The sequence below is a fragment of the Tamandua tetradactyla genome, chromosome 5 (assembly GCF_023851605.1).
Source record: "Tamandua tetradactyla isolate mTamTet1 chromosome 5, mTamTet1.pri, whole genome shotgun sequence".
In the NCBI taxonomy this organism is placed as follows: Eukaryota; Metazoa; Chordata; class Mammalia; order Pilosa; family Myrmecophagidae; genus Tamandua; species Tamandua tetradactyla.
The window spans coordinates 21,820,289-21,847,186 of NC_135331.1; the positions used below are offsets into that span (position 1 = coordinate 21,820,289).

General features: G+C 50.5%; 1 protein-coding gene across 1 annotated transcript; it reads right to left on the minus strand.

Annotated features, from left to right (window-relative positions):
* MVK (mevalonate kinase) lies at positions 1-26,885 on the minus strand. The gene is given in 12 exon segments (XM_077160077.1): positions 1-1,017; positions 1,019-1,116; positions 2,417-2,570; positions 7,943-8,059; positions 8,490-8,580; positions 12,329-12,374; positions 12,891-12,994; positions 16,938-17,093; positions 19,326-19,470; positions 24,683-24,854; positions 25,775-25,866; positions 26,757-26,885. Coding segments are annotated over 11 exon segments (1,272 nt in total). The 5' UTR covers positions 25,853-25,866; positions 26,757-26,885; the 3' UTR covers positions 1-906.
* Between the last annotated feature and the right edge of the window lie 13 nt (positions 26,886-26,898).

Genomic DNA, 26,898 nt, shown 5'->3' on the forward strand with positions numbered 1-26,898 from the left:
TCTGTTTTCTCCATCCAATCAGCGAATTTCAGAAAGAAAGGAATGTCCCAGGAGCAACTGCAGGTTTGTTTCCATGGCTCACAAAAGCTTGCAATTTCAGGAAAAGCAGCCTGGAGTCCTGCTGGGAGGACAGAGCAGCTGATGTCCCCAAGACACAAAGCCAAGTGACCTGAGAATATGGCTGGAGAAGGGATGGGGACACCAGGGCAAGGTTTGGGGTGTCTGCAGTCAGCAGTCACATCCTTCTGCACACGGAGCGAAGCAAGATCTTTTTATTTCCCTCCTTGTACAGACTGGAAGAAACTACCACGGGGCCCTGCCTTTGGGCAACCCTCGGGCCTGCCAGCGATGGAGCTCCCTGAAGGGCAGAATGGCAGGCCCACAGGGAGGGGCACGGGAAAGTGCTAGGCAGGCCTGTACCGTGCCAAGCAAGTCAACACCTGGAGGTACAATGGAAGGAGGTGGGACAAGAGCTGCCCTGCTTGGGGTCTACTTCCTGGTAGAGGGTGCCTGGCTGCAAGAGACAGCTGGAAACGTAGAGGCAGAGGGGATAAAGAAGGCACGCTGTTTCCGAAATGAAACTTCCCGCATCCAAGCACCAACCAAGTCGACCAGAAAGTTTGACGGTGAAGGTCTACAGTAGATGGGTCTGTGGGAGCTCCAAGGAAGCTCCAAGGAGGCTGGGAAGGAAATCCCTCCCAGAACTGGAGTCTCAGAGGCCCCCCTCATGGCCCCACTGCCTGGCCAGCTTGGAGAAAATGCAGAACACAGACTGCCCCCCTGGTGGCCCAGTCTGCCATGGGCTCTCGGGTCCCACCACTGGGACCGAAAGGGTACAGCCACAGGAGCGGCATCACAGTGGGGCTGGGGCCTCTCTGGTAATACTAGGAGCTGGGTTCCCACCGGTCAGTCCCCAGAATCCAGGAAGGGCTTCTCGGAGGGGCTGCAGCAGCTTAGACACATCTCAGAGGCCATCCAAGGCCTGCTGGACGTGGGGGTCCAGGGAGGCAGCTGAGTGGACAGAGACTCCAGGGGCACCGATGCAGGTTTCCCAGCAGTCAAATCCACAGTTGGCCAGAGCCTGCTTGGTGGCCTCCACTTCTGGCCGCTCCAGGTCTGGGGGAGGGAAAGCAGCAGGTCACCACTGACAGCTGTCAGCTCCCTCAGAGACCATTCACCTGCATCAAGGCAAAGGCCCTGGGACCACGGTAGCTTCCTGCTGCCAACCCCACCCCCACGACAGGGCAGTGAGGCTCGAGGAGGCTGTCTGAGCCTACTCACATCACAAACACACACACCAACCTGGGCCGTGCACCCTCCCTGGGGGTTTATGGAGCAGTGGTTAAAAGCCATGGGCTCTAGGTGCACAGCCAGCCTCACCACTTACTGGCTGTGTGGCCTGAGACAAGTGATTTCACTTCTCTGAGTCTCAGTCTGGCCATCTTGAATATGGAGCCAGTAATGACACTTCCTCCTCAGGGGTACTGAGGGCTGAAATGAGATAATGCGCAGTGCCTGGCCTATCATACACACTCCAGACATGCGAACACTTGTCACTGTCATCACCTCTGAACTAGGAACCAATGGTCAAGGTCTGTTGAAGTTGGACACAGCAATCTCCTGGGGCAGGGAGTCACCACTGAGGGTTAAGGGGACGTCTCTGGGGCTACTGGTGGGCTCGATGTAAAGTAAGGGGGGAAAGGAAGGTGAAAACAGGGAGGAGGAGGAGATCAAGAGGGGGAGGCGGACACAGAGAAGAGAAGGGAACCATAGAAGTGTGAACAAAGAGAAAGGAGGGAAGGGGCAGATCGCAGCGTTTTGTGCTCACCGGATGCCCTAAACAGTCTTGAGAGCGGGGTGTCGGGAAGTGAGACACCCCAAGGGCCCCTTCCCAGCCCCTCGGCCCCAGCGTAGGAGGCCTCTATAAGCCCCTAGCTCAGTCTTGCACTTTCCCCAAAGGCAAGGGGAAAGAGGCCCCCTCATTTTGTAGCAAGATCAACCCCATGGGGACCACATCGAGAGGGGAGAGCAGGCGCTGAGGCCGGCATGACAGCTCCCGTGCCCTGCTCCTTTCTCAGGCTTGTGGGAGGCATGGCCGGCACGGAAGTGGTAGGAAGAGCCACCACGAAATGAGACCCTACTGTGACGCAGCCCCACATCAGGTCCTTTAAAATGTGTCTATCCTCTTGAATCTGGCCAACAATCTTGCACAAATGAGGAATCTAACCAAGGTGACCCATTTTTCCTTATTTTCACCAATGGGAAAACGAAGGCCCGGAGAGGCTCATTAACTTGTTCAAGTTAATTTAGCTTGCAGCGGAACTGAGACTTGTTCCCAAGCCTCTTCCTCTTCCCGGCGGAACTCTCCCATAGGCGAATGAGCCTAGACTGGCAGCCCTGCACATCCCCTGGGTACCTGGCTTGAGGAGTGTGATGCCACAGCCGCCGCCACCTGCGCCAGTGAGCTTGCTATGCAGTCCATGGGCGGCGGTCACCTGGCACAGCCGGTCCAGCGAGGCATGGCCCACGCCGAGGGCATTCAGATGGTGCTGGTTCATGTCGATGAGCTCCTGGAGGAGAAGGTCCGGTAAGTTCCCTCTTGGTCTGCCTGAAGGGGAGGTCCTGGGGCCACCCACATACCCACCACAACTGTTGGGATGGCTGCTGGTGTGGGACAGCTCATGGCCTGGACCACCTGGCACAGCATCCTTCTGCAGAGGGAGAAGGGCCCCCGCTTCCTGCAGGACACCCCATGGACCTGGATGGAGCTAAACCCACCTGCCTCCCATGGTGGTGAGCACATGTGGCATGCCTGGCCAGGGCGACTGGTTGGGGGTGGGCACGCAAACCACCCTGGTCCCCTCCCAGGGTTTTCTCTGCTCTTTCCACTGGGGCAGTCAAATATGGTTAGACTTCAGACACAGGCTGCCAGAGTCATCCTCCCTGCCACAGGGTCAGAGATTACATGGTAGATGGAGAGATTCCCAACCATATAACTTCCTGGATCCAGCGCTAACTGAATCACTAACCCTGGTCTTCTCAGTTATGTGTCTTTCTGCTAAGAGCTTCATAGAGTTGGATTTCTGTCATTTGCAAGAGAAAAAGTCTTAAATAATATGTCATCCTACAGCTGCCTCAGAGACTAGTTTTCGGAATAAGAACTGGGGTGTGGTACCAAGTAAGGTCACAGGTGGGAAAAAGAGCTAAGTGTCTGTCTAGGTTTAACTCTGTATCACACAATTCCTGCTCTCCTGAGGATCAAATGAGATGCAAGAGGATGAAATAATAAAGCTAACAGCTACTACTGCCCAAGAATCCTCTACTTACATCTTCCTCCATCAGGGTTTGCCAAACCCCACCATGGGTCAGGGACCAAGATAAATACTGGGGCTTTAAGGACAAGCACCCAGCCACAGTCCCTGTCATTGGGAGGTCACAGTGGCCAGTACTCAGCTGGTGGGAAAGGCACCATTTACACCCAGTCTCGCTCTGAGAGGTGCCCAAGTGCACACCACAGGCACTCTGTCATCTGCCATTATCATTAGATTACTGATGCATACGTGATGCCCATTCCATTTTACAGATGAAGAAAAACAGGCTCAAGGAAGCTGAGTCACATGTCAGTTGGCAGGACTCCGATTCGGAGCCTGGTTTCTGCTGAAACACCCTCTTGAAGTATAAAGCATCTTACAGACACATAATTTTCTGTCTGATGATAGAAGTGTCAAAAACTGGCTCTAGGGACCACACCCACTAACCACAGAAAAGAATGTCCAGAAGCCGCTCATCTCAGTTTCCCTATCTGCAAACCAATGTGTTAATTAGCAGTAAGACCCAACAGTTGTAGCAATGTGAATACTCTAGGGGTTCTAACCGCTGAGCAAAATAGCCCCAAATGAAGAAGAAGGAGCATCAGCTCAGACCGGGGGAGTGCGTTAATGGCCAGCCAGCAGCAGGACAGCCTGGCAGTTAAGTCACTCAGCAAATACTGGGTGAGAACCAGGCCACCAAGACCAGCCTCCAGGAGGTCACACTCTAATGGCTGCACTGGGGTTTGAAGGAGGGGACTGTCACATGGAAAAGCAGGACAAGGCATTCCAGCAAGGGGCCAGGATATGCTGAGACACTGAGCACATGTGTGAGACACATGCTGGCACCTCTGCCACCTGGTTTGCTGGGCACTGCACAGCAGGCCCAGAAAGGGGTGCTCAGATGACTGAGCAGGTGACAGATAACTGAAGACCAGCCAGCCCGAGGGGGCATAGGGACTGCATGTACCTGGAAGAGCCTTGCCTGCATCTAGGGATTTGGGGCTGCATCCTGGAGAGAACAGGGGTAGAGGAGGCAGGGAGGTACTTAAGTGAGGGAATGGCAGCATTGGAGCTGTTTTAAAAAGGAGGAATGGCTGACTGGTTGCAGAGGCTGCTTCAGCAAGCCTGCTGGAGAAGGGTCAGCTGAGAGGGGTGGTCAAGGAAGGGACGCCATCACAGGATAGAGTGGCTGAGAGCACGGGCTCTGGGTCCCACTCTTGCCCGCAGTGATCATGCACTCTGGGCCTGCCTTCTCCCATCACCTGTCTCCCAGCACTGAGTGGAGAAAGAAATGAGATACCATGTAATGGCCCAGAGAGAGCGTCTAGTAGGCACTATGAGGTCAGGGAACAGGCTAGCCAAGGGCCACCCCCCACCCCAGCCTCCATCCTGGACACCAGGGAAAGAGGTGACAGGGTTTTGCCCAGTGATACAGTGACCCAGTGGATGGCCCAGTCTTCTCTTTGCTCTGGGACTCAGTTTCCCTACAATCCACTGCAAATCAGCAGGTTAAATTAAAGGTCATGTCTCAGGGTCAGACTGGCTTGAGCATTCTAGGAGGTACTCCAAACCGGCTCCAAGATTCTTTCATATACACTTGTAGAAATGTATGCAAAGGGAAAAAGACCTGTAGGGACATGGAAAAACCCTTCTGACAGAGAGGGTGGGAGTGGGCAGGAAAGGGGGACGACATCTTGGACTAACTCAAACCTCCATCTGGCATGCACAGTACTCAGGCAGAGACAGGACTTCCCTCTCAGCTGGCCTGTCAGAAGCCCGGTATACCCCTCGGGGGCCAGCTAAGTGAGCAAGGCAGCTCGGGAGGGCAGAGGCTGTGGGCAAGAGTCAGGCCTCTGGCTCCAAGTGGGCAGGCGTTTCCGTCTTAGGGCTCAGCGCTGCTTTCTGTCCTGTCACACTCCCAGGGTCCAAGGTGGCTGTGAGCTGGCCTCTGGGGAATGCCCCTGCGGACACCACTGTGCTGTCCTGGGGCCTCCCTGTGAACAAGGATTTCGGGGTCTCCAGCCACCTGCTGCTCAGGCTGGGAGAACAAAGGACAAAGGCCACCTGGAGGATTGCAGAGGCCTCTGTCAACCACCCCCTGGCTCCCTGCTGCTTAATTGGAGAAAATGGCCACTTCACTCCAGGACCTCTACAGTGCCAGGTACCAAACTCAGCACTGATTGCCAGTGCCACATGGGACGCCTTAATGACCCCGTGCCTCGACCACCTAGCCCTGACTAAGGACAGGGGATCTGGAGTCAGGCAGGTCTAGTGCTGGTGCTGTCAGTCCTCAGCCATGTCCTGGGGTGAGGTCTCCTCTTAAAGCCTCAGTCTTTCTCCTCATACAGCAGGGATCATAACAGCATCTGCCTTATTGCCACGAAGATGAAACCAGGCTTCTGCACAACACCTGCTTTACTTAAGTGCTCTGCAAACACAGGCGGCTCTTAGTTTTTTTTTTTTAATTAATTTATTTTTTTTACATGGGCAGGCACCGGGAATCGAACCTGGGTCCTCTGGCATGGCAGGCAAGCATTCTTGCCTGTTGAGCCACCGTGGCCAGCCTGGCTCTTAGTATTTTTAAGGCTATACTGCCATAACCCCCATTTTACAAAGGGGGAACCTGAGGCTCAGAGGGGACAGTGACTTGCCCAAGGTCCCTAGGCTGGTGAGATACCAAGCTGACCCTGGAAGCCAGGTCTGCCCACCCCTGAGAGTGCCGTGGGCCCCGGCTTCCACCCCTCCTGTGGAGAGCGGGTGGGCGTACAATGCACAGCTCAGCGGTGCAGCTCGGCTTGAGGCTGCTGTGAGCCCCTGGGTGATGCAAGGGCTGCCAATCACAGAGACATGGCTGCTGAGGCCCACCTGCTTCTCCTGCCCTGGGGACGGCCCATCGGGCAGAGTCACCTCCCTCCACCCCAGCCCTGCCGACCCTGCTCTGGCACTTTTGACATATGAGCAGGCAGGAGCGACGGCCCAGTGGCAGCCCCAGGTGCCTTTCATCCGCCTTGTGGGCTGGATGTGAGAGGAAACTTCTGGGGCCTTGCGCTGGGCCCAAGCGCCAGGTGTCACGCTGCTGAGGCAGGTTCCAGACACCTGTCACATTCTGATCCAAAATCTGTCAAGAATCAGATGACAGGCTGTGACACAGGAGAACAGCTCGCTGGTTTGAGCGCAAAGCTGTCCAGGAGCTGGGTGGCACATTTCAGCGGCTGCCACAGCCAAAAATATACACAATATATAATCAACGTGCTGTTCTGCGGCATTCTCTGGGGGGCTCAACAGGGTGTATTTTAGGCAGTGCTCTATCATTATTAATTTCCTGCTCAGGAGGAGGAGGACTGTGTGGCCGCCTCTCTACGTGAAAGGAATCAAGAACCAGAAAGGCAAAGGCTGGGGGAGTGGAGGCAGTGGCTGGGGGCCGGCAAAAGCCCATGAATTAGAAGGAGATCTTGCTTCTGGCCTGTAGCAGGTGCTCATTAAAGAACTGTTAAACGAAGGAATAAACAAATAGGTCAGTTTGACTCCTGGCTCAGTCACTCACAACTAGCTGGATAACCTTGGAAGAAGTCACTTGCTTTAGGCCTCAGTTTTGCCATCTGCAGAATGGGGACGACATGCCTGCTTCACAGGGAGACTGCTGAGGGTCAAGTGTGGAACCGTTGGTGGAAAGGCTTGGTATAGTAGCGTTTCATCCCTTAAAGGGACTGCCAATTCAGATGCCCATGGGGCGGGGGCGCGCCAGGTGATGACTGCAGCAGGCTGTGGGTAAGAAACAGGCAGTGGTCGGGACTGCTGCAAGCAGGAGGCTGCAGGGCGTCTCGAGGGGGACAAGCCCTTCTGCAGCTCCGGCCAAGCACAGCCTAAGAGCCAGAGAGGCCCACGATGGCCTAGGGCAGCTTGAGGCTGCCTAACTTTCCCACTCTTTAAGGGAAGCCAGATGGCTCTCTAACGTCAGTCCACATTCACCAGGCCAAATGGACCGTGTCTGAGGCCAACATGGCAGACTTTGGCTTCCTGAGCTGGTGGCATGCCCGGCTCAGCGTGCCACCCATGGGAGCCTGTTGATCCTTGAGACGGTCCCTGGGGCTGCCCAGCTAGCAGGAGTGGGTGAAGCTGGGAGTCTGACCCACCTGGAACTCCAAAGCCTCAGGGCTGGAAACTGAGCTCCAAACGCTACAAATAGCAGGGGGCAGGGTCCTGGCCATGAAACAGCCAGGTCAGAATGCATCAGAACAAAGCAGGCAGTTGATAAGTATTTGTTGAATAAATAGCCAAGAACAGCAGGAGAGAGAAAGCCAGGTCAGCAATCACTCCTAGGGGGATGGGAAGGCTCTGGCAGCAGTAGCCCCGCCCACCCCCATAGCCTGGGGCTCCCCAAACCTGGCCCATTGCACTTACCACGGGTGGGCAACTGCCCGAAGTACACCCCGTGGGGTCCCTCATTCAATAACCCAGAATCACCTGAGAAGAGGCTTAAAAACACAACACGCTGGCTTGGCGGGCCACACACACGTGGTGCCCAGGCCCGGGGATGCTGCCCTCGTGGGGCAGAGGCAGGATCCTGGCCTGTTTCCATTCCCGGGGACTCAGAGCACAGTGTTCAGGGGCCACCGCGCATGGGCTCTTACTTCCAGCGCGAGGTACTGCTCTGGGGCCGGGTCAGCTGCCATCGCTGCCAGCACGCGCTCGCACTCCAGGGAAATCGCGTCTATTGAGGTCAGGAGGGGGGTCACGATCTCTGGGTACTGGGGAGACAGGAAGGATCTGTGAGCTCAGGGTGGGCAGACACTGGACAGCTGCTCCAGCAGTGGGGTGGGGTCAGGGGGGTTACGGGGTGCCGTCCGCATACTCTCTGCCTACCCTGTGCGGTAACCTCCTCTCCTTCTGGCCCGGTTTTGCCTGCCCTGGCACCCCCGACTTCAGGAGCTACAGTCTTGGCAGCACAGCCAGCACAGGGAAGGAGTCAGTCCACCATTGTCTGTGGAATCTATCCTGCCTCCTGGCCGGTGTGTGGACACAGACAGGACCTCCTTCACGGCCTAAACTGCCTCTCCAAGTCTGCTGGCCCCTAACCCGTCCCAACCCCACCCCCCGCAGCCAGAGGGAGAGTGAAGAAAGCTGACTGCCTCTGCACCCGGCCCTGTCCAAACTCCCCAGGAGCCGAATGAGAAGCACCTTCACCAGCCGGTTCCTGACGCTGGCCACAAGGGTCTTGGTGCTGCGAGGGACTCTGGTGCTGGTCAGCAGAATCTTCAAAGCTGGGGGCCTGGGGGGTGAAAAAGAGACATGGCCCACATGGAACCTCGAGGCGGAGGAGCTGGGATGAGGTGTGGGGCAATCCTGGACCCCAACCACCCAGTGACACAGGAGGGAGCACAGAGAGCAGGACATGGGGCCACGGAGCAGGGTGGACCTGACACCCAGCCGTATGCCTGGCGCCAAACCCCAACTGCCTGTCCCCTGCAGCCCCTGGGTGGGTGGGCCCTCCCCGGGGCTCTGTGTGCATTTCCTCGTGCATTCCTTCAGCTCTGATTGAGCACCTCTATGTGCTGGGCCCATATGAGGGGACCTAGCTCAGCCTGGAGGCCAGGGATGGTGAGGGTACAGGGGTAAAGGTCCAGGAAAGCTTTCCCTGGTGTGCTCTGTAAGCTGAGAACTGCAGGAAGGGAAAGAACTAACCCGGGCATAGGCAGGAAAGGCAAGTATTTCCAACAGGGGGAATAGCCTTTGCAAAGCCTGAAGGGAGAATGATCACGGAATTAGAAAAGCCCAAATTGGCTTCAGCAAAGTGTGCAAGGAGGAGCTGCAGCAAGAGGGAAAGCCAGAGGGGACTAGGAAAAGGGAGGGGAACAGAGGGGGACCAAGCAACAGGAGGGACTGGAGGTTCAGTTGTGTCAGCCATGTTAAGGAGCTGGGATGGAAAGGTGCTGGAGTTTTATTACAAACCCAACAGGATGGGCTGGACCACATGGTGGGGTTACAGGGAGAGAGGATGTCCCAGTTAGCTGTGCAGGTGGTACTGCTTCCCAAGACGAGTGCAAAGGAGCCCAGCTGCCTGTGCACCTGGGCAATTCTCACGCTGCCTTTGGACACCTGAACAGTGGTCCCGCATGGAAGTAGATTTTGGTCACAGGGAGCCAAAATCAAACCAACCCGGCCAGTGCCCTGCTGAGCCCAGAGCAGCCACAGCAGCCCACTCTGCAGCAGGACACCATGGTCCTCACCTGCCCTCCCAGGAGCTTGATAACCCCCTCTAAAGCACCAACCCCAAATGTCCTTGTGCCTAGCTGTCTTAGGGCAAGCCACCGCTTTTTTTGTCATTTCAACCCACCTTCCAGAGTGCTGCAGGTCAGGCATGGAGGGTGGAGAATCTGGATGAGCTCTGGCCAGAGAATGGAGACAGCTAATGCCTGCTCCCTTTATTTGCTTTTCTTTTCAGAGTTTGAGGCTATAAAATCCAACGGGGCTGGCAAAGGCTGTCAGAAACCTGCCTTATCTCACTGGCCATAAGCCCATGAAATTAATATCGATTCTCAGCTTGTGATTTTTTTTCCCCCTCACTTTACGAAAGACGGACATTCCATTTTTTTTTTCCTTCCTTTAAAAACCAAGCCATTCCTCAAAAAGGCACATTCTGGGAGGCCATATCGTGGTCCACTTCACAAACCATGCATTTGATTATGGAGAAGCAACATGTGGGGTTTGGGGGAAAGGGCTCCCCTTGAAGCCACCTGAAGGAACCATGCGGAGTGTGGCCTCCTGGCTTCTCAGAGAAGCCACCATGCGCTCACGGCAGTGCCCTATGGCAGACAGCCAAGGTCGCTCTGCTCTCCATTCCTATCCACCACCAAGGGTGGAGATCATGCAGCATCTTCATCTTTCTAAGACAAGTGCTCTGCAAATGGGCCCACCATCAGCCCTGCCACCCCCACCAAGTGGCTCAGTGGGGTCTGGCCCTGCCTGCCTCCCCAGCTTCATCTCCTCCCTACCCTGCTGGTGAGCTTCATTCAGCCACCTGGCCTCCTAGCTGCTCCTCAAAGCATCAGACACACTCCTGCCCCAGGGACTTTGCACTTTCTGTTTCCTCTGCCAGGATACCCCCTGCTCCCAACAGCTACATGACTCACTCTTTTACCTCACTTAGGTCTCTGCTCAAAAGTCACCCCATCCAACTAGCTCTCTCCTTCACTTTCTACCCCTCGCCCTGCTTTACGTTTTGTAAAGGCACTTATGAAAGCCTGATATGCTCTCACAAAGCCATCTACGTGTGGGCTGTCTCCTCCCACAAGAGACTGGATTCCATGCGGATATGTTCCCTGCAGAGACCCCTGTGCCTAGCACAGAGTACATGCTCAGTATCTGTGGAATGAATGAGTATGCTTGGTTAGCATAGAGTTAAGCATTTAACAACTACTGTTTCTGACTTCACTTTCAGGATTCCCGCTAGATAAGCACAGGTTAGGTAAGACAGAGGCCTCAGGATAAATGATTTGGCCAACACCAGGAGGCTGGAAAGCAAGAGAGTTGGGCTCAAACCCAGGCCTGCTGACTCCAGAGCCTCTGCTCTCAGGAAACCCTGAATGAATGAACACCACTGCCCCCATGACCCTTTGCTCTCATCCACAGCAGCTTCACCACCTTTCTGATGGCACAGCTCCCCTTGGGTCTTCTCTCCAAGGCTCACAGTCATGACTGCCTCCTCCAGTGGGCAGGCCCAGGCCTCACAGGGTCCTGCACTCACTCCTGCCCTGGCTTAGCACAGATTCAGCCCAGCTGGCCGAGCTGATGCCAATCTGGGCTCCAAGGCTCTGCTGATTCCATGGGCAGCCAGAGGAAGCTGCTCCATGCCATTAAATGGCTATGACTCCTTATGTAGGTAGATAGTGGTTGTCAACAAGGGTGATTGGTCCTTCGGGCACATGTGGCAATGTGTGCAGACAAATCTTGGCTCTGACTCAGCGGGGAGGGCAGCCCTATCGGCATCTAGTGGGTAGAGGCCAGGGAGGCTGCTAACACCCTATGATGCACAGGACAGCCTCACACCCAAAGAATTATCCAACCCAAATGTCAGTAATACTGAGGTTACGAAACCCTAGTGCAGAGCCTCCGAAAAGACAGATTTGGTTCCTGGAAGCCACAGAGCTGGGACAGAAAGATCCAGAGGTGCAGACAAAGGCAGGAGGCTGGAACTTGACACTCAGCTGTGAAGAAGACTCCTCTGTGTACAGGGAAGCAAGAGAGGCCCCAGGCTCTCACAGGCACAGAAAGAACCACTGAGGCAGCAAAGTGCCCCATGACAAACAGCACCACCCAACCTAGTTACAAGCTCAGGGATAAGGCCAAAAGGCACCTGGCCATGTATTAATTCCCTGCACCTGATATTTCTACTGTGGCTGCAAACAGAGGAAGGGGACATTTAACATGCATGTTTGTATTTACAATTCTGCAGAGGGATGGGGTAAAGGCTGGAAGTTGCCATGTGTCACCCCTGCTCTATGCCTTTCCTAAGCCCCCCCACTGACTTTAGTCCCACCTCTGCCTTGTTTGCCTCCATTACGGCAACTCTCTCATTGCACAGGCTGTGCGTGCAGGCCTGCCCCCTGCCCCCCACCAGACTGAGAGCTCTTGGAAGAACTGGGTCTGGGAGTCATCTGTATATTCCTAGGTCCTATTACCATGTTGTCAGGAACCCTAGAAGATATCAACTCTTGTTCACTAAATGGGTAGATGAATGGATGAAGAAATGAATGGGGAATAGCCACTTTCTGGAAGGTGAATGGGAGAGCCACGCATGACTTCCCCCTCTGATCTCCTGGCAATTTAAGAGTGGCACTGGAGGAGAAGAGAGCAGTGGCCACACGATCCTCCCTGCCCCTTACTTCCTCCTGGTCCGCAGACTGTGAGGGCTGCGCTGGGGGAGTGGGAAGCCCAGGGGCACTGGCCGCACATCAGTGATTCCCACCGGACAAGTTGAAGCAGCCTGGCTGGGAAGTGCTGCCCCACCCCACAATTACCTCTTTAAAGACGTAATTTTCCCTTGTTGGTATCGGAGGGCTCCTCCTAGAGAAAGACAAAGCAGGTCAATGCAGTAGGAAAAACCGTGCATCTCTGCATCTTTGGAGCAAGGTCAGATTCTGGGTTGGGGTTAGAGTTTTGTCCCATCCAGGGAGGAGGCTAAGCAGGCCTAGTCATCTCAGCTTCAGTTACAACAGGTCCAGAAGGACAGGACGCTCTCCTCTGGGCTCCCCACTTCCCTTCCGCAGGCCAGGTGGGGTTTGGCCCATCAGGCAAGCGGCCCACTGAAGCGGGGAGGCCTGCCATTGTGTGGTTTGCAAACCCCACAGCGGTGGTTCTGTAGCTTCAACACAGGGGATCCCTGGGGAACTGACCGAACCTGTGAATTCCCAGGCCCCATAGATTTCTCCCATTCCCCCCAAAACAGGAAATGCTAGTTTCCTCAGAGTGCATGAGTCTTATCCATCCCAAATCACCAGAGCCTGAGCATCTAAACTACAATAAAGATTTTTTAATGATGATATAATTAAAATAAAAAAATAAAGCCAAGGCAATACATACCCCAGGTGCTGACAGCATTGTCCACTCCGGAAGGGTTCCCATGAATCACCCTCTCCCCTTGGAAGGCCCACCTGTTAATTAATTCCAAATCCTTCTCAGTCCACCTGGAGGAGATACAGAAATGTGTTGTCACTGTGGTGCTGAGACCCCCTTGGCCTCTCTGGCTAAGACTGTGTAGGGCTTTCCCTTTCCCCCCGAAACCCTACTGCCTGGCTCAGTGGAAAGAGCAAGCACCCCGCAGTCACACAGTCCTATTCTCCCTTGCTTCTTACTAGCTGAGTGTTTCTGGCATGTTACCTAACCTCTCTTACCTCACTCTCCTCAGCTGTAAAATGCTGACTCCACCCTCCTCAAAGCCTAGCCACATGTGTAGCGAGTGCTGTGAGATCACCTTTGCAAGGGCTCCACAAACAGCAGGTGCTGGTTATTATGACAAACCTCTCATATGCACCTGCTCCTGAACCAAACCTGCCTTTAAGAAGACCCAGTACAGCGTGGGACAGAAATCCTGGGATGGGACAGGACCTGGCATCAGGGGAGTTGAGAAAACCTTTTTGACCGAAGTGGGGAGGAGAAAATGAGGCAAAGTGAAGTGACGATGGATTTTGGGCAGAGCTGAAGGGTTGTCCTGGAGGTTATTCTTATGCATTATAGAGATATCCCCTTTTTAGTTTATGGCGTATTGGAGTGGCTGGAGAGAAGTACCAGAACTGTAGAGCTCTGTTCCAGTAGCCTCGTTTCTTGAAGATGGTATAATGATACAGCTTTTACAGTGTGACTGTGTGATTGTGAGAGTCTAGTGTCTGATGCCCCTTTTGACTAGGGTACGGACAGATGAGTAAAAAATGTGGATGGGGAATGGACAACTCATGGAAACAGAGGTTAAAATAAACTGGGTAGATGGAAATACCGGTGATCGGTGGGAGGGAGAGGTGAACAGTGTAGTGCGTGTCTTTTTTCGTTTTTACTTCTTTTTCTGGAGTGATGCAAATTTTCAAGAAGAGGATCATGGAGATGAATGTGCAACTGTGTGATGATATTGTGGGCCGCTGATTGTATACCATGCATGGAATGTTTGTAAGTTTATATGTTATTTTATTAATAAAAGTATTTGAAAAAATTAAATTAAAAATAAACTCCATGTGGATTCTTTAGACATTTTTTTTTTAAAAGCCAGTAGAGCCCTGCAGGTAGATCAAAAGCACAACTTCTTAATGAGAATTTCAGGTGCCCAAGGCTCCTAAGGGGCCAAGCTTGCAGCAGGCATCTTTGGATCTCTCTCCAGCACTGGCGAGAGATCTTCCAGAGTAGGTGAGAGCTCATTAATGGTTTAAGTGAAAAGATCCAAAGAAAAATGACCAGCCCCATTCCCTCATCCTTTCCCCTTCTGTTTCTGCTGCTATTGTGAGAAAGAACACAACGTGCTTTGAATAGTGCCACAGGGATAATATATTGTCCGAGAAAACAGGCCACCTGAGATCACAGCTGCTGGCTTCACCTAAAACCTAGACAAACCACTAATTTGCTGTGGTGCCTTGGCCAAATCAATCACCCTCTCTGAGTCTCTCCTCATCTGCCAAGCGATGATTTTATTGACCTGCAACTCACACGGTGGTTGTGCAACTGAACACTGCACTTCACTATGGACTACCACGTGCCAAGCATTGTGTTAAATGCTTTCTCAAAAGGACCAGCTCCTGTAATCCTCACAATAAGCATATGAGCAGCTATGGTTATTACCTCTGTTCTTACAGAAAAGGAAACTGAGGCTCAGAGGGGTAAAGTAATGTCCTGAGAGCACAGTGCTTCTCACTGCTACATTAGGATTGCACTGCTGCTTTGGAGCCCAAGCTCTTACTCCACTAAACCTTCCTAACCTAGAGAAACTCACTCATTCCTTTGTTCATTAATTTGACAAGTACTTCCTGAGCACCTATTATGGGCATGGGACTAAGCTCACAAAACGGAGCAAACCAGACACAGTCCCCATCTCCTTAGGGCTTGGAGTCTAGTGGTGACAGTAGTGTCAGTAAGCCATCTCTATCTAGCTACCCTCCCCACCCCCATAAGGGCAATGCAGGGTTGAGTGGCGGGTATAGTGGCAGGGCCTGAGGGACAAGTGGGGGTCAGCAGGGCGTGACGTGGGGGAAGGGCATTCATTCCAGCCACAGGGACCCGCCTATGCACCACCTGGACCCGGTCAGGCGCTCGGCCCTTTCTGCAAGTGGCAGTGTGCCTGGAACGAAGTGAGTGGGCAAGAGGGAAAGAGTAACCCAGGCCACCGAACCTAGTCCAGGCTCGGCCCTCGTGACAAGTGGGAGATTCCACCTACTCCGAACACAGTTTGTGTTTCAGGGGGCTCAGATTTCAACCACCTTCACTCGAGACCAGGCCCTGGTTCCTTCTGTTTTAGAAATGCCAATGGGGAGGGGGCGGGTTGGGGCTGGCACTCCCGGAAGGCTCTGAGAGGGAACGACTGTCTTCAAGGGAAGGAGAAGCGGGGAGGGTGCGATGCAGCATGGGAAGGGGACCAAACACACTCCCCTTCGCCCTTTCAAAGGGCAGGGCTGGTTTGCTGACCCAAGCGTGAGGGTCTGTTTAATGAACCCGGGCCAACCGGGCCTTCGCTAATCTGGGCTATAAGCAGCGATTAGCCTGCAGTACTGAGCAGCTGTATCCCAGCCTCTCTCCTGATTCATCGTCTCATCAGAGGATGGAAAGGCCCCCAAGGGATCACCAGGTCCAGTGCCTTCACTTTCAGATGAGGAAATGGAGCTCAGACAGGAGGGGATGCCCAAGGCCCCATAGCAAGTTAGCAGGAATTCTGGAAAACCACTGACTGTGTTACCGACAGGTACGCTCTTTCATCACCTGCTGGATTCAGCCACCCCCACCCCTACCCCTGCCCAATTTCTCTCTATACATAGGAACCCTTCAAAGAAACTTTGGGGAATGGATAACCTCAACAGCCTCCAGATCCACTGTGGCCGACAAGGATCAAAAGAACCTTTGGATGCAGTCTGAATTCAACTGTGTTTTAACTTATGTGTCTCAGAGAAGGAGTTATTGGATGTGACAGAAACCCAAACCAGGCACCCAGCAGGGCCTGGGGTAATAGAAAACCACAGCATTTCAGACCAGAGGGAGACAAGCTCAATATCCAACACTGCACTCAGGAAGAGACTTCTTTACTGCAGATCCAGTGCCCTGTGCGGGGCCTGTTCAGCTGTGGCCCTGCGGAGGGCTGTGGGGACGCGGGGGTGCTGCTCGGGGTGGTGACACGTAGCTCTGGTCATCCTGGCATTCAGCATGTCTGAGAAACATTCTCTTCTGCTGGCCAGAGACCAGCGGTTCACCTTAATCGCCACGGCTGGGCTCCACCTGGCTGTTTCCAGAAGCTCCCCCAGCTCCTGATGTCACTTCACTGGTTCACAGGCTCACCCCAGGCTGCCTGAGAAAACTGCAGAGAGGCGACACTCCTTTCGTAGGGAGGTCAGAGGGGCATTCAGGAGGGAGACAGCCTACTATAATAGACATACTTCCTTATGTTTAGTTCTGACACGCTGCACTTCTGTCTTCCTAATAGTCTGGGATGATGCTGCACAAGCCCCTATGGCATCACCATTGCAATTTACAGAGGAGGAAACTGCACTTGGAGGGGTGCAGAGGCCTCCCAGCGAGGCAATGGCATGGCTGAATCCAACAGCTGGTCTACCCTGTGGCCTCCACATTTGGCTTCAGGGCCTTCTCCCACACCACGGGCACCTGAGCCCAAAAGAGCTGCAATGGGGACTGAGGGGTGGGGGATGGAAGTGGTTCAGTGCAGGGGCAGAGAAGAGCTCTGGATTCAGACTGCCTGGGTTCAAATCCTGCTCTGCCTCTCACAGCTGTGCAAGCCGGGGCTGGCCACAGGCCCTCTCTGTGCCTCAGCCCCAACTATCTGTAAAGCAGCCACCGTGATACCACTTGCCTCAAAGGGGTGTGGCGAGTTCTCAAAGCGAGGCTCCCCGCTCAGCTCCTGGCGTGCAGGGCAAGGATGATGATTACCTGTTGGTGGGATCCCCGTCCTTCAGGGGGTTTGGGATGTCCTCACACAAGGTCAGGAGGGCAGCTGCCAGGCACACTGAGTAGGCAGCACTGGAGCCCAAGCCGGCCCCGGTGGGCAGTTCTGACCACAGCACGATGTCCAGGCTGGGCAGGGTCCTGCAACACACCAGGGCACAAGGCGTGACTCTCCTGAAGGGGAGGGAGGAGCCAACTCGGCCCAGGGTCAAGGCCAAGGACTGGATATGGACAGGGCCCGACTCTGAAGCTCTGACCTAATTTTCTGAACTCTCAGACTTACCCATCCCAACAGTGTCCCAACTGGATGGCAAGAACCCACATGGAATCAGGCAACTAGAAAACGGTACCAGATTCATTCAAATCACGACACTGTCCAAGCAAATTACTTCTGGAAAGCACCTGGCCAGCTGCCAACCCCTTTCTCTAACTCCCTCCTGATCCCTGAACATGCTAGGTTCTTCCACAGGCCTGTTCTCAGCACAGGGTGGGACAACCTTGCACTGCTTTATCCCTAAGGAAATTTCTGCCTATCCTCCCAGATCCTTCTCAAATGTTGCTTCCTCAGACACGCATTCCCTGACCACTCACAAAAGCAATTCCTAGCTCTCCCTCTAGGAACCCCAGCCTGCACCCGTGCTCCACTGTCCCCCCACTGCAATTCACTGGACTGTGTGTTTACGTGGATGCCTCCTTCCCGACGGTTTCTCAACTGTGTGTAACACACATCTGCTTTTGGTAACTACAAATTCAGAATCGCTGCACCTTATGTGTATTCTCACCAACTGAGAATCGTCACATTTCATGTTCGATAATTTCCCATATTTTTCCCCACTTCCCAAACATAACATTTTAACACTGTGCCTTTCTGAACTAAACATGTCCACTCCACCCCAGACTAGGAGATTGTGAAATGCTTCCCACCCACTCGCAGAAGGACACACGTCCCTCTTAAGCTGCGGATCCCTGAATTAGACACAGCAAGTGCCAGGACACTCACAAACGTGCCCCTGACATACTGCATGGCCCATGGTGCCATGTACTCAGAGTCTGCTACTTGGGCGAAGGGATGTCCTTGAGGCTTTCCCTTTGAGTTCTGGGCAAAAGAATAATAGTGACCATGTGCCCATTACTATGCTGGGCCTGTTATATACGGTATTTCTAAAGCTCTCAAGAGTTTTCTGAGGACGTTAGTAATGATAGATCACCCCTTGAACTCAGTGTCAGGCACTGTGCTAAGCACTTTACATAAATGAACTCCGTTAACCACACAACCTGATGAGGTAGGTACTATTACTAGTTCCATTTTACAGATGAGGAAACTGAGGCTCAGAAAGGGTAAGGACCCCAAGCATACTGGTCAGTGACAGAGTTGGGGTTTGAAATCTTTTGAACCCATGCTATTTCCATATGACACCACCTCAATATAACTGTCACCCCTTGTGGTAGTTAGATTCAGTTGTCAACTTGGCCAGGTGAAGTAAGCCTAGTTCTGTTGCTGTGGACATAAGTCAATGGTACGTGAACCTCATCTGTTGCTCGATACATCTGCAATTGGCTAGGAGGTGTGCCTGCTGCAATAAATTGTTTGATTTAATTGGCTGGTGCTTAAATGAGAGCACTCAACGTAGCACAGCAAAAGCAGCTCAGTACACCTCCTCTCAGCACTCGAAGCTCAGCCTAGGCCTTTGGAGATGAAGAAAGAAATCACCACGGGGAAAGTTGTTGGAACCCAGAGGCCTGGAGAGAAGGCCAGCAGAGGTCACCCTGTGCCTTCCCACGTAAGAAAGAACTTCAGTTGCAAGTTAGTTATCTTTCCTCTGAAGAACTGTATGTTAACTAAATAAGTCCCCTTTTATTGAAAGCCAATCCATCTCTGGTGCATTCCGGCAGCTAGAACACCCCTCTATGGCTGGTTCTCCAAAGGGTAGGTAACTCAGATCTCACTGTAATGTGTGAGTAGACCTAGGCTTCACTGCACTAATCAGGGAGTATTCCGGGAGCCAGGGGAAGGTGGAGCAAAAATGCCTCAGTAGGCATGACTGGGGAGAAGCCACACAGTGAATCCAAGGATGGCATTTGGCTGTGATTCTATTAAATCAGAGACCAGAAGAGGCAGTACAGGGCTGGTCCTCAGTTTCTCTACATGTAAAACAAGGATAGTACCTCTCTTATCGGGTTGTTGTGAGTGTTCAAAGATTAGCATATACAAAGTGTCCAGCAAGATGCCTGACCAAGGTAAGGAGAGCTGCTACGCTAGCAACATAAGCAGGAGTAGGCTTTGTGCATCCTCCACCAGCAACAACTAGAGAAACCCTTCCCAGCTAACCACGGGAGGCAGAACAGGACTCCTTCCCGAGACCACGCACACACCTCTGCTTCCGGCAGATGCACAGGTACAGGTAAAGGAAGGCTAACACAGCCAGGTGGTGGTTGATGGCACAGTCTACGGGGAAGCCTGCCACCTCCTTCAGCTTCTCCATTTGCTCTGCGGAGGGCACTGGGATGTCCCCTTGCTCTGTTGCACAGGCAAACAAGCAAACACAGATGGGTGAGAGGGTTCCAGGTGCTTTTTTTTTTAAATTCTGTTTTACATATACATTCAGTAATTCTCAATATCATCATATAGTTCCATACTCATCATTTCTTAGAACATTTGTATCAATTCAGAAAAAGAAATAAAAACACAACAGAAAAAGAAATAAAAAACAGGAAAAAAAAAGATTATACATACCATATCCCTTACCCCTCACTTTCATTTATTACTAGCATTTCAAACTAAATTTATTTCAACATTTGTTCCCCCTATTATTTATTTTTATTCCATATGTTCTACTCGTTTCTTGACAAGGTAGATAAAAGGAGCATCAGACACAGGTTTTCACAATCACACAGTCACACTGTGACAGTTATATCATTATTCAATCATCCTCGAGAAACATGGCTACTGGAACACAGCTCTACATTTTCAGGCAGTTCCCTCCAGCCTCTCCATTACATCTTGACTAACAAGGTGATATCTATTTTAATACATAAGAATAACCTCCAGGATAACCTCTCAACTCTGTTTGGAGTCTCTCGGCCATTGACACTTTCTTTTGTTTCATTTCACTCTTCCCCCTTTTGGTTGAGAAGGTTTTTCTCAATCCCTCGATGCTGAGTCTCAGCTCATTCTAGGGTTTTTCTCAATCCCTTGATGCTGAGTCTCAACTCATTCCAAGATCTCTGTCCCGCGTTGCCAGGAAGGTCCACACCCCTGGGAGTCATGTTCCAAGTAGATGGGGGAGGGTGGTGAGACTGCTTGTTGTGTTGGCTGGAGAGAGGGGCCACATCTGAGCAACAAAAGAGGCTCTCTTGGGGGTGACTCTTAGGCCTAAATTTTAAGTAGACTTGACCTATCCTTTGTGGGGTTAAGTTTCATATGAACAAACCCCAAGCTCAGCCTATAGCTTTGGTTGTCCACACTGCTTGTGAGAATATCAAGAATTCAACTTGGGGAAGTTGAATTTCTCCCCACTCTCACCATTCCCCGAAGGGGACTTTGCAGATACTTTTCCACTCACTGATCGAATCACTCTGGAATTCATCGGGGCATCACTCTGGACAAACCAACAAAATCTCATGTCCTACCTGAGATTCCAAGTACTTATGGTGTTCAATCAAACTATCTACATAAGTTATATCAGGAAATGCACTAGTCAAAATATAAATTTTGTAACAAACATTTTTTGCTTTAGTCTCACACATCAGGTGACATTTTAAAATATTAATTACATCTATTTTCAGCACCCTGCAATAATGACATTCCTTTGTTCTTCCTCATGCAAAAACACTTTCAAAATTTGTACATTTAGTCACTTATTATACATTCTAGGCATTCCTAGATTATACCATCTCAATCTTTAACATCTATCTTTCTTTCTGATTTCATTTATGCCCCAGCCCTCCTCCCTCTATCATTCTCATATGCAGCTGCATTCAAGGTTTTAACATAATTGTATTACAGTTAGGTATTATTGTGCTGTCCATTTCTGAGTTTTTATATTCAGTCCTGTTGCACAATCTGTATCCCTTCAGCTCCAATTACCCACTATCTTACCCTATTTGTATCTCCTGATGGTCTCTGTTACCAATGAAATATTCCAAGTTTATTCACTAATGTCAGTTCATATCAGTGAGACCATACAGTATTTGCCCTTTTGTTTTTGGCTAGTCTCACTCAGCATAATGTTCTCAAGGTCCATCCATGTTGTTACATACTTCATAAGTTTATTCTGTCTTAAAGCTAAATAATATTCCATCGTATGTATATACCACAGTTTGTTTAGCCACTCGTCTGTTGATGGACATTTTGGCTGTTTCCATCTCTTTGGTGCCAGGTGCTTTTATGAACCAGAGAATACAGACCAGTGAAGTTACTGGAATTAGAACCTGGATGGGTGTGAACTCATGGTCTATCAGTTGTGCTGCTACCTTGGGCTCTGGAAACAGGCAGACCTGAGCCTGAATCCTGATTATGCCTCTTACTGCCTTTGTGGCATGGAGCACGTGACTTAAACCTCTCTGAACCTCAGTTTTCCTCTTGTGGTAGTTAGATTCAGTTGTCAACTTGGCCAGGTGAAGGCACCTAGTTCTGTTGCTGTGGACATAAGCCAATGGCATGTGAACCTCATCTGTTGCTGATTACATCTGCAGTCGGTTAGGAGGCGTGCCTGCTGCAATGAATGATGTTTGACTTAATTGGGTGGTGCTTAAATGAGAGCGCACAACGTAGCACAGCCCAAGCAGCTCAGCATTCCTCATTTCAGCACTTGCAGCTCCGCCCAGGCCTTTGGAGGTTCAGAAAGAAGTCACCCCAGGAAAGTTGTTGGAACCCAGAGGCCTGAAGAGAAGGCCAGCAGAGATCGTTCTGTGCCTTCCCAAGTAAGAAAGAACCTCAGATGAAAGTTAGCTGCCTTTCCTCTGAAGAACTAATGAAATAAATCCCCTTTTATTAAAAGCCAATGATCGTTCTGTGCCTTCCCAAGCAAGAAAGAACCTCAGATGAAAGTTAGCTGCCTTTCCTCTGAAGAACTAATGAAATAAATCCCCTTTTATTAAAAGCCAGTCTGTCTCTGGTGTGTTGCATTCCAGCAGCTAGCAAACTAGAACAGCTCTTCAGAAAACAGAGATAACAATAGTACCTTCTCGCAGGGATGTGGTGAAGATCAAGTTAATTTACGTATGTAGCATCCTTAGCTTCCAGCATGCTCTACATTAATAGTTTTAAGACATAAACACACAAAGTGAACTCTTACTCAATCCCTCAAAAGCTGGGTTTGACCTTCCATCTTACAAAACCAAAACCAAGGATGGAAAGAAGTAAGTCCCCCAATATTTTGCTCTCTCAAAACATAACTGGCAAGTCTAAGACACTCAGATAAAACCAGTGAATCTGAAATATGGAAGTTTGCTTGGGCAGAAGGGAAAGGCAAGGTGACAATTCCTCTTCCACTGACATGTAAGAAGCTGGGCCACTTTCCCAAGAGGCTGACTCAGCAGAGCAGGTTGGACTAGTTTACTTTGCAAAAGTAATTCTAAAGGGCATATGACATTGAATTGGGCTTGCCTGGGTTAGGAAACTTTAGGGCACCTATTAAGGGCCAATAAATATGTGTTGGGTGGACTAATAATACATTACAGGCAGCCAAGCCTTTGAAAGCCCAGAAATTTCAGAGCTCTGCAATGGAGATGGAAGTGTTGTTGAGAGCCTAGGCTCTGGCATTTAGAAAGACCTGGATCTGAATCTTTTCTTCAACGTGGACAAGCTGGAGCCACTTGGCCTCTTTGAACCTCAATTTCTTCATCCATAATACGGAGTTGAATGACATTTCCTATCTCCAGGAAAGGCTGGAGAATTCTAGGCATTCTAACATATGTAACACACCTTATACAGGCCCTGGAACATACAAATGCCCAATAAACGTTTATTAATCTAGAAGGGAGCAAAAAAGACACTAAGAGAAAAAGATGTCGGATCTTGGCAACCTAGTAGAAAGCATGTCTTCAAAAGGCCCAAGTTCCTTTTGTCTCCTTCCAGAAGTGGTAAGAACCCCTCGGGTAAGTACAGGCTCAGCACCACAGCCCCTGGGGCCATCTCCAATCCTGTTGGATCCTCACTGCAAGCCCTAGCCAGGCAATGCAATTCTGCTCACTGAAGTTCAGAGGGTCAAGTGACCACCCCAGGGTCACATAGGGAGTCATAAGTAGTCTGACATGTGTCACCACACCAGACTGCTTCCATCCCATGCTACTCACATATAAAAGCAGCAGCTGGTTTAGAATCTGCAGTTGGGAAAGGGCTTGCCCAACAGGTGAACATTTTCATGCACAGCTTTGAGTACTAAAAGGAGCCAAGGTCTACGTTTGGTGCCATGAGTTCCCAGGGAACATTTCTGCTCTGCCTGAGAGACCCTGCATACAACAGAAAGTTCCAGCCTGCTCTGGTTGTCAGTTTTCGAAGCTGTCCTCCAAAGCACGGGCCTTTCATTGAGGGTGTTCCTAGAATCACCCACGGACTCCCTTTCAAAATACACATATGCCCAGGCACGACTGGTACCACCGTTTCTGATTCAGTAGGAGAGGGCTGGGGCCAGAAATCCATCTATATTGTTGAAAACAAAACAAAACCATAGGGGTGATTCCAAGGAAGGATCGAAACTGAAAATGGTTGCTATAAAGTAGGGGTTTTCAATTCTTACTCCATCTCAGTATAAGGGAGGGCTTGCCATGGGAACCAGCGGTTTGGAAAAAGAACTTTAGAGGATCTTATTTGCCTCACCCCTGGCTGAGTAACACCAATCCAAACAATGAGGCCTCAGCCCCAATGAAGAAATAGCAAAATAAGAACAGAAAAGCACACTCAACTTTGGTATGGGTGTGACCCTGCTGATTGAAAAAAAAAAACAAAAAAAACTTGCCCGCTGCTGAATGGACACAACATTGCCCATGCTATTAAAAAATATCGTGTAGGCCTTCATTTGTTGGCATGGAAAGACATTCCTAATACACTAGAAACATGCACGCATATTTCTGAATGGTGTATGTGGCCTGACCCATCTTTGGTTAAAAAATAGAGATCTCTCCCTATCTCAATTAATCTAATTATCCATCCACAGAAAATAAATGTTTAGAATTCTTGAGGGGAATAAAGGAAGAACAGATGATTCTTTACTTGCACTGTGCCAGTATTGTCGGTATTTTCCCAATAATATCCATGAGTTACTTTCATTTTTGATAAAAATACAAAACCTTGTTAAAAGCGACAGCATTATAGAAGGTAAGGTTCCGTTTGGCCTCTCTTCTAACTTTAGGACCCTCCTCAGAGATAACAAAACAACATCATTGTCAAGTTCATGTCTGTCCTCTCAGAGCCTTTTCTATGCATTTATACACATCCTTATACATAATTTATTATTCTTCATTGTATTATATATACTTTTTTGCATCTTGTTTTTTCCACTCAACCTTATGATTTGATCATCTGTGCATAACAGTCCAGAGAGCTCTAGTGCATCATTTTGCACTTGTAAATTGTAAAAATTAAGAAATAAGTAAAAGTAATTTTGCAGGGGTAGGAAAGAACCCTCTGTCCAAGGGGCTTGCCTCTTGCTCCCTTGGAGACAGCCAGGAAGAAGTACCAGGCTGCCCTTTTCCCCCCTTCTTTTTTGGGGCCCAGGCTCCAACCATACCTGATTTCTCCTCCTTGCACTTATCCAGAAAGATCGTGTCCAATAGCTGAAGTCTGGCCACATCCCAGGCCTGCTTGATGCCAATATTTGGTAAGCTGAGGCTCACTCTCCCATTGCTTTGGGGTTGAAGCCGGAGGAAGGTTCTCAAGTTCAAAGCCACAGCCAGTGCTACCTGTAGAGTAAAAGCAAATGTGATAAGCCCATGGATGGGTGGCAAGAAGCATGGCTCTCGTTTTAGGAGACAGGGGACCAGCATTAATGCGCCGTGAAGAGAGAGCAAATGCCTAGCATACAGGTCACCACCCAACCCCCTGACAGACATTGCCAATCAACCTCAGTATACTCTCCCACGGAGCGTGGGCACAGTCACTGCAATCAATTATGAGTTAATATCTGTTCCATATCTGCTTTCCCTGTGCAAAACTACATTTAGTTCAAAGGTTCTCAATACCAAGGAAGCCATCACAGTTTCTTCTCCATAATCACCAAGTTTTCAAAAGGAAATAAAGGTAAGTAAATATGTTAGCAACATCAAGGATAGCAGTGGCAATGGATAAGTAGAAAAAGCATGGGCTTTGATTTCAGACAGATCTGGGTTCACTATTAGCTCCGCCAAGTTTATGTGTGGAACCTTAGTTAAGTTAACCAAATCTCTCCTAAGGTTCAGTTTTCACATCTGTAAAATAAGATAAAAGCTTGTAGCTCAGGGGCGGTTGTAAGAGTTAAATGAAAGAATGCCTGTTTCAGTCTCCCTTTCTGGATTGTATCATCTTCCCAACTTGTAAATGCTGGAGTGCCCCACAGTTCAGTCTTCAAACCTCCTTTTTTTTCCCTACCAATGCTCATTTCCTAGATGATCTTGTTCCACTCCCAGGACTTTATAAATGAACTTTTTGCTATCTTAATGAGTGAGACCAGAGATGTGTGAGTAGTACACATAAGATTTGTCTTTTCCTTGCCTGGCTAGTGGGGAGAGTGGTCTCCTCTCAAACTTGCTCCCAGGTTATACCTCATGGCTTCCTTTCTGCCTTTTTCAAGATTAGTACCAGTGAAAAGTAGTGCCCAGTCCTCAAAGTTCTCTAGGGCCTTTACCTTTCCATGGACCACTGCATGCTCTCCATGTAGGATGACTTTCCCTGGAGCAGACACCAGCAGGACATCTGACAACATGGCTCCTGGGAACCCTGAAAGGTAAAGTCAAGGAGAGAAGAAAGAAGGTCCCCAGATGTTAGAACATGTGGGAAGGGATCTTAGAGAGATCTGGCTGAAGTCCATGGTGGTAACAAAAAGGCAGCTACCGTGCAGCACTTGTTATGTGCCTAAAAGGCAGTGCAGTGCAGTAGTCTACAGGATACATCAGAAAGATCTCAGTTTAAATCCCAGCTCTTGCACTCCCCAGTGATGCAAATTTAGGAAACTTATTTAATGGTTACAAATCTCAGTTTTCCTACATGTAACTGTACCTGCCTCCATAGGTTGTTGGGAAGATTATGTTAAATAATGCAAGGGAAACAGCAGTGCCTGGCACTTCATAATCACTCGATTATTGATAGTTACTTAGTACTGCCTCTGTTCTTGGTTCCACTTTTTATTATATTACTACTGAAGGTAAAAATTTAAATGAAATCATGCACCAGATAGAACATTCCTGGATATTTAAGCTCTTTCCAATGTGTTACAGTCATAAACAAGGTTGCAGAAAACACCCGATACACTTTTTGCATACTTAAGCAAAGATTTCTGCAAGACAGATCCCTGAAAGGGACTGCTGGGTCAACGCCAGGCACTGTATGATTTTATAAACGATGCAAAATTATCCTCCACTTAATACTTCACGTGGATTGCTTTATTATTGACCTCAATCTCATTCCAAGGCAAGTGGTATCGTGACTCCGTTTCTTAGAGAGGGAAACTGAGCTTGAAATCACTCCTGTCACATCCAAGGTCACCGAATCCCCCGGAATAAATGTTCATAGTTGGGGCAAGAGCAGGTGGGCGCCAAGTCCGAGGTTGTCCTGTGTCTCGGACTCAGACCTCACGCCGCCCGCTCCCGGGCGCCAGCCTCGCCTCTTACCTGCCGAAGACCCTGCCGCCCCGAGACCGAGCCGAAGCTGCTCCCTGACACATGCATACCGGAGCGCCAGGCTCCAGGGGTAGAGGACGTCCTCCTCCCGTTCAGCCAATCAGAGAGCGCGAGCCGGGAGTGCCTTTACTAA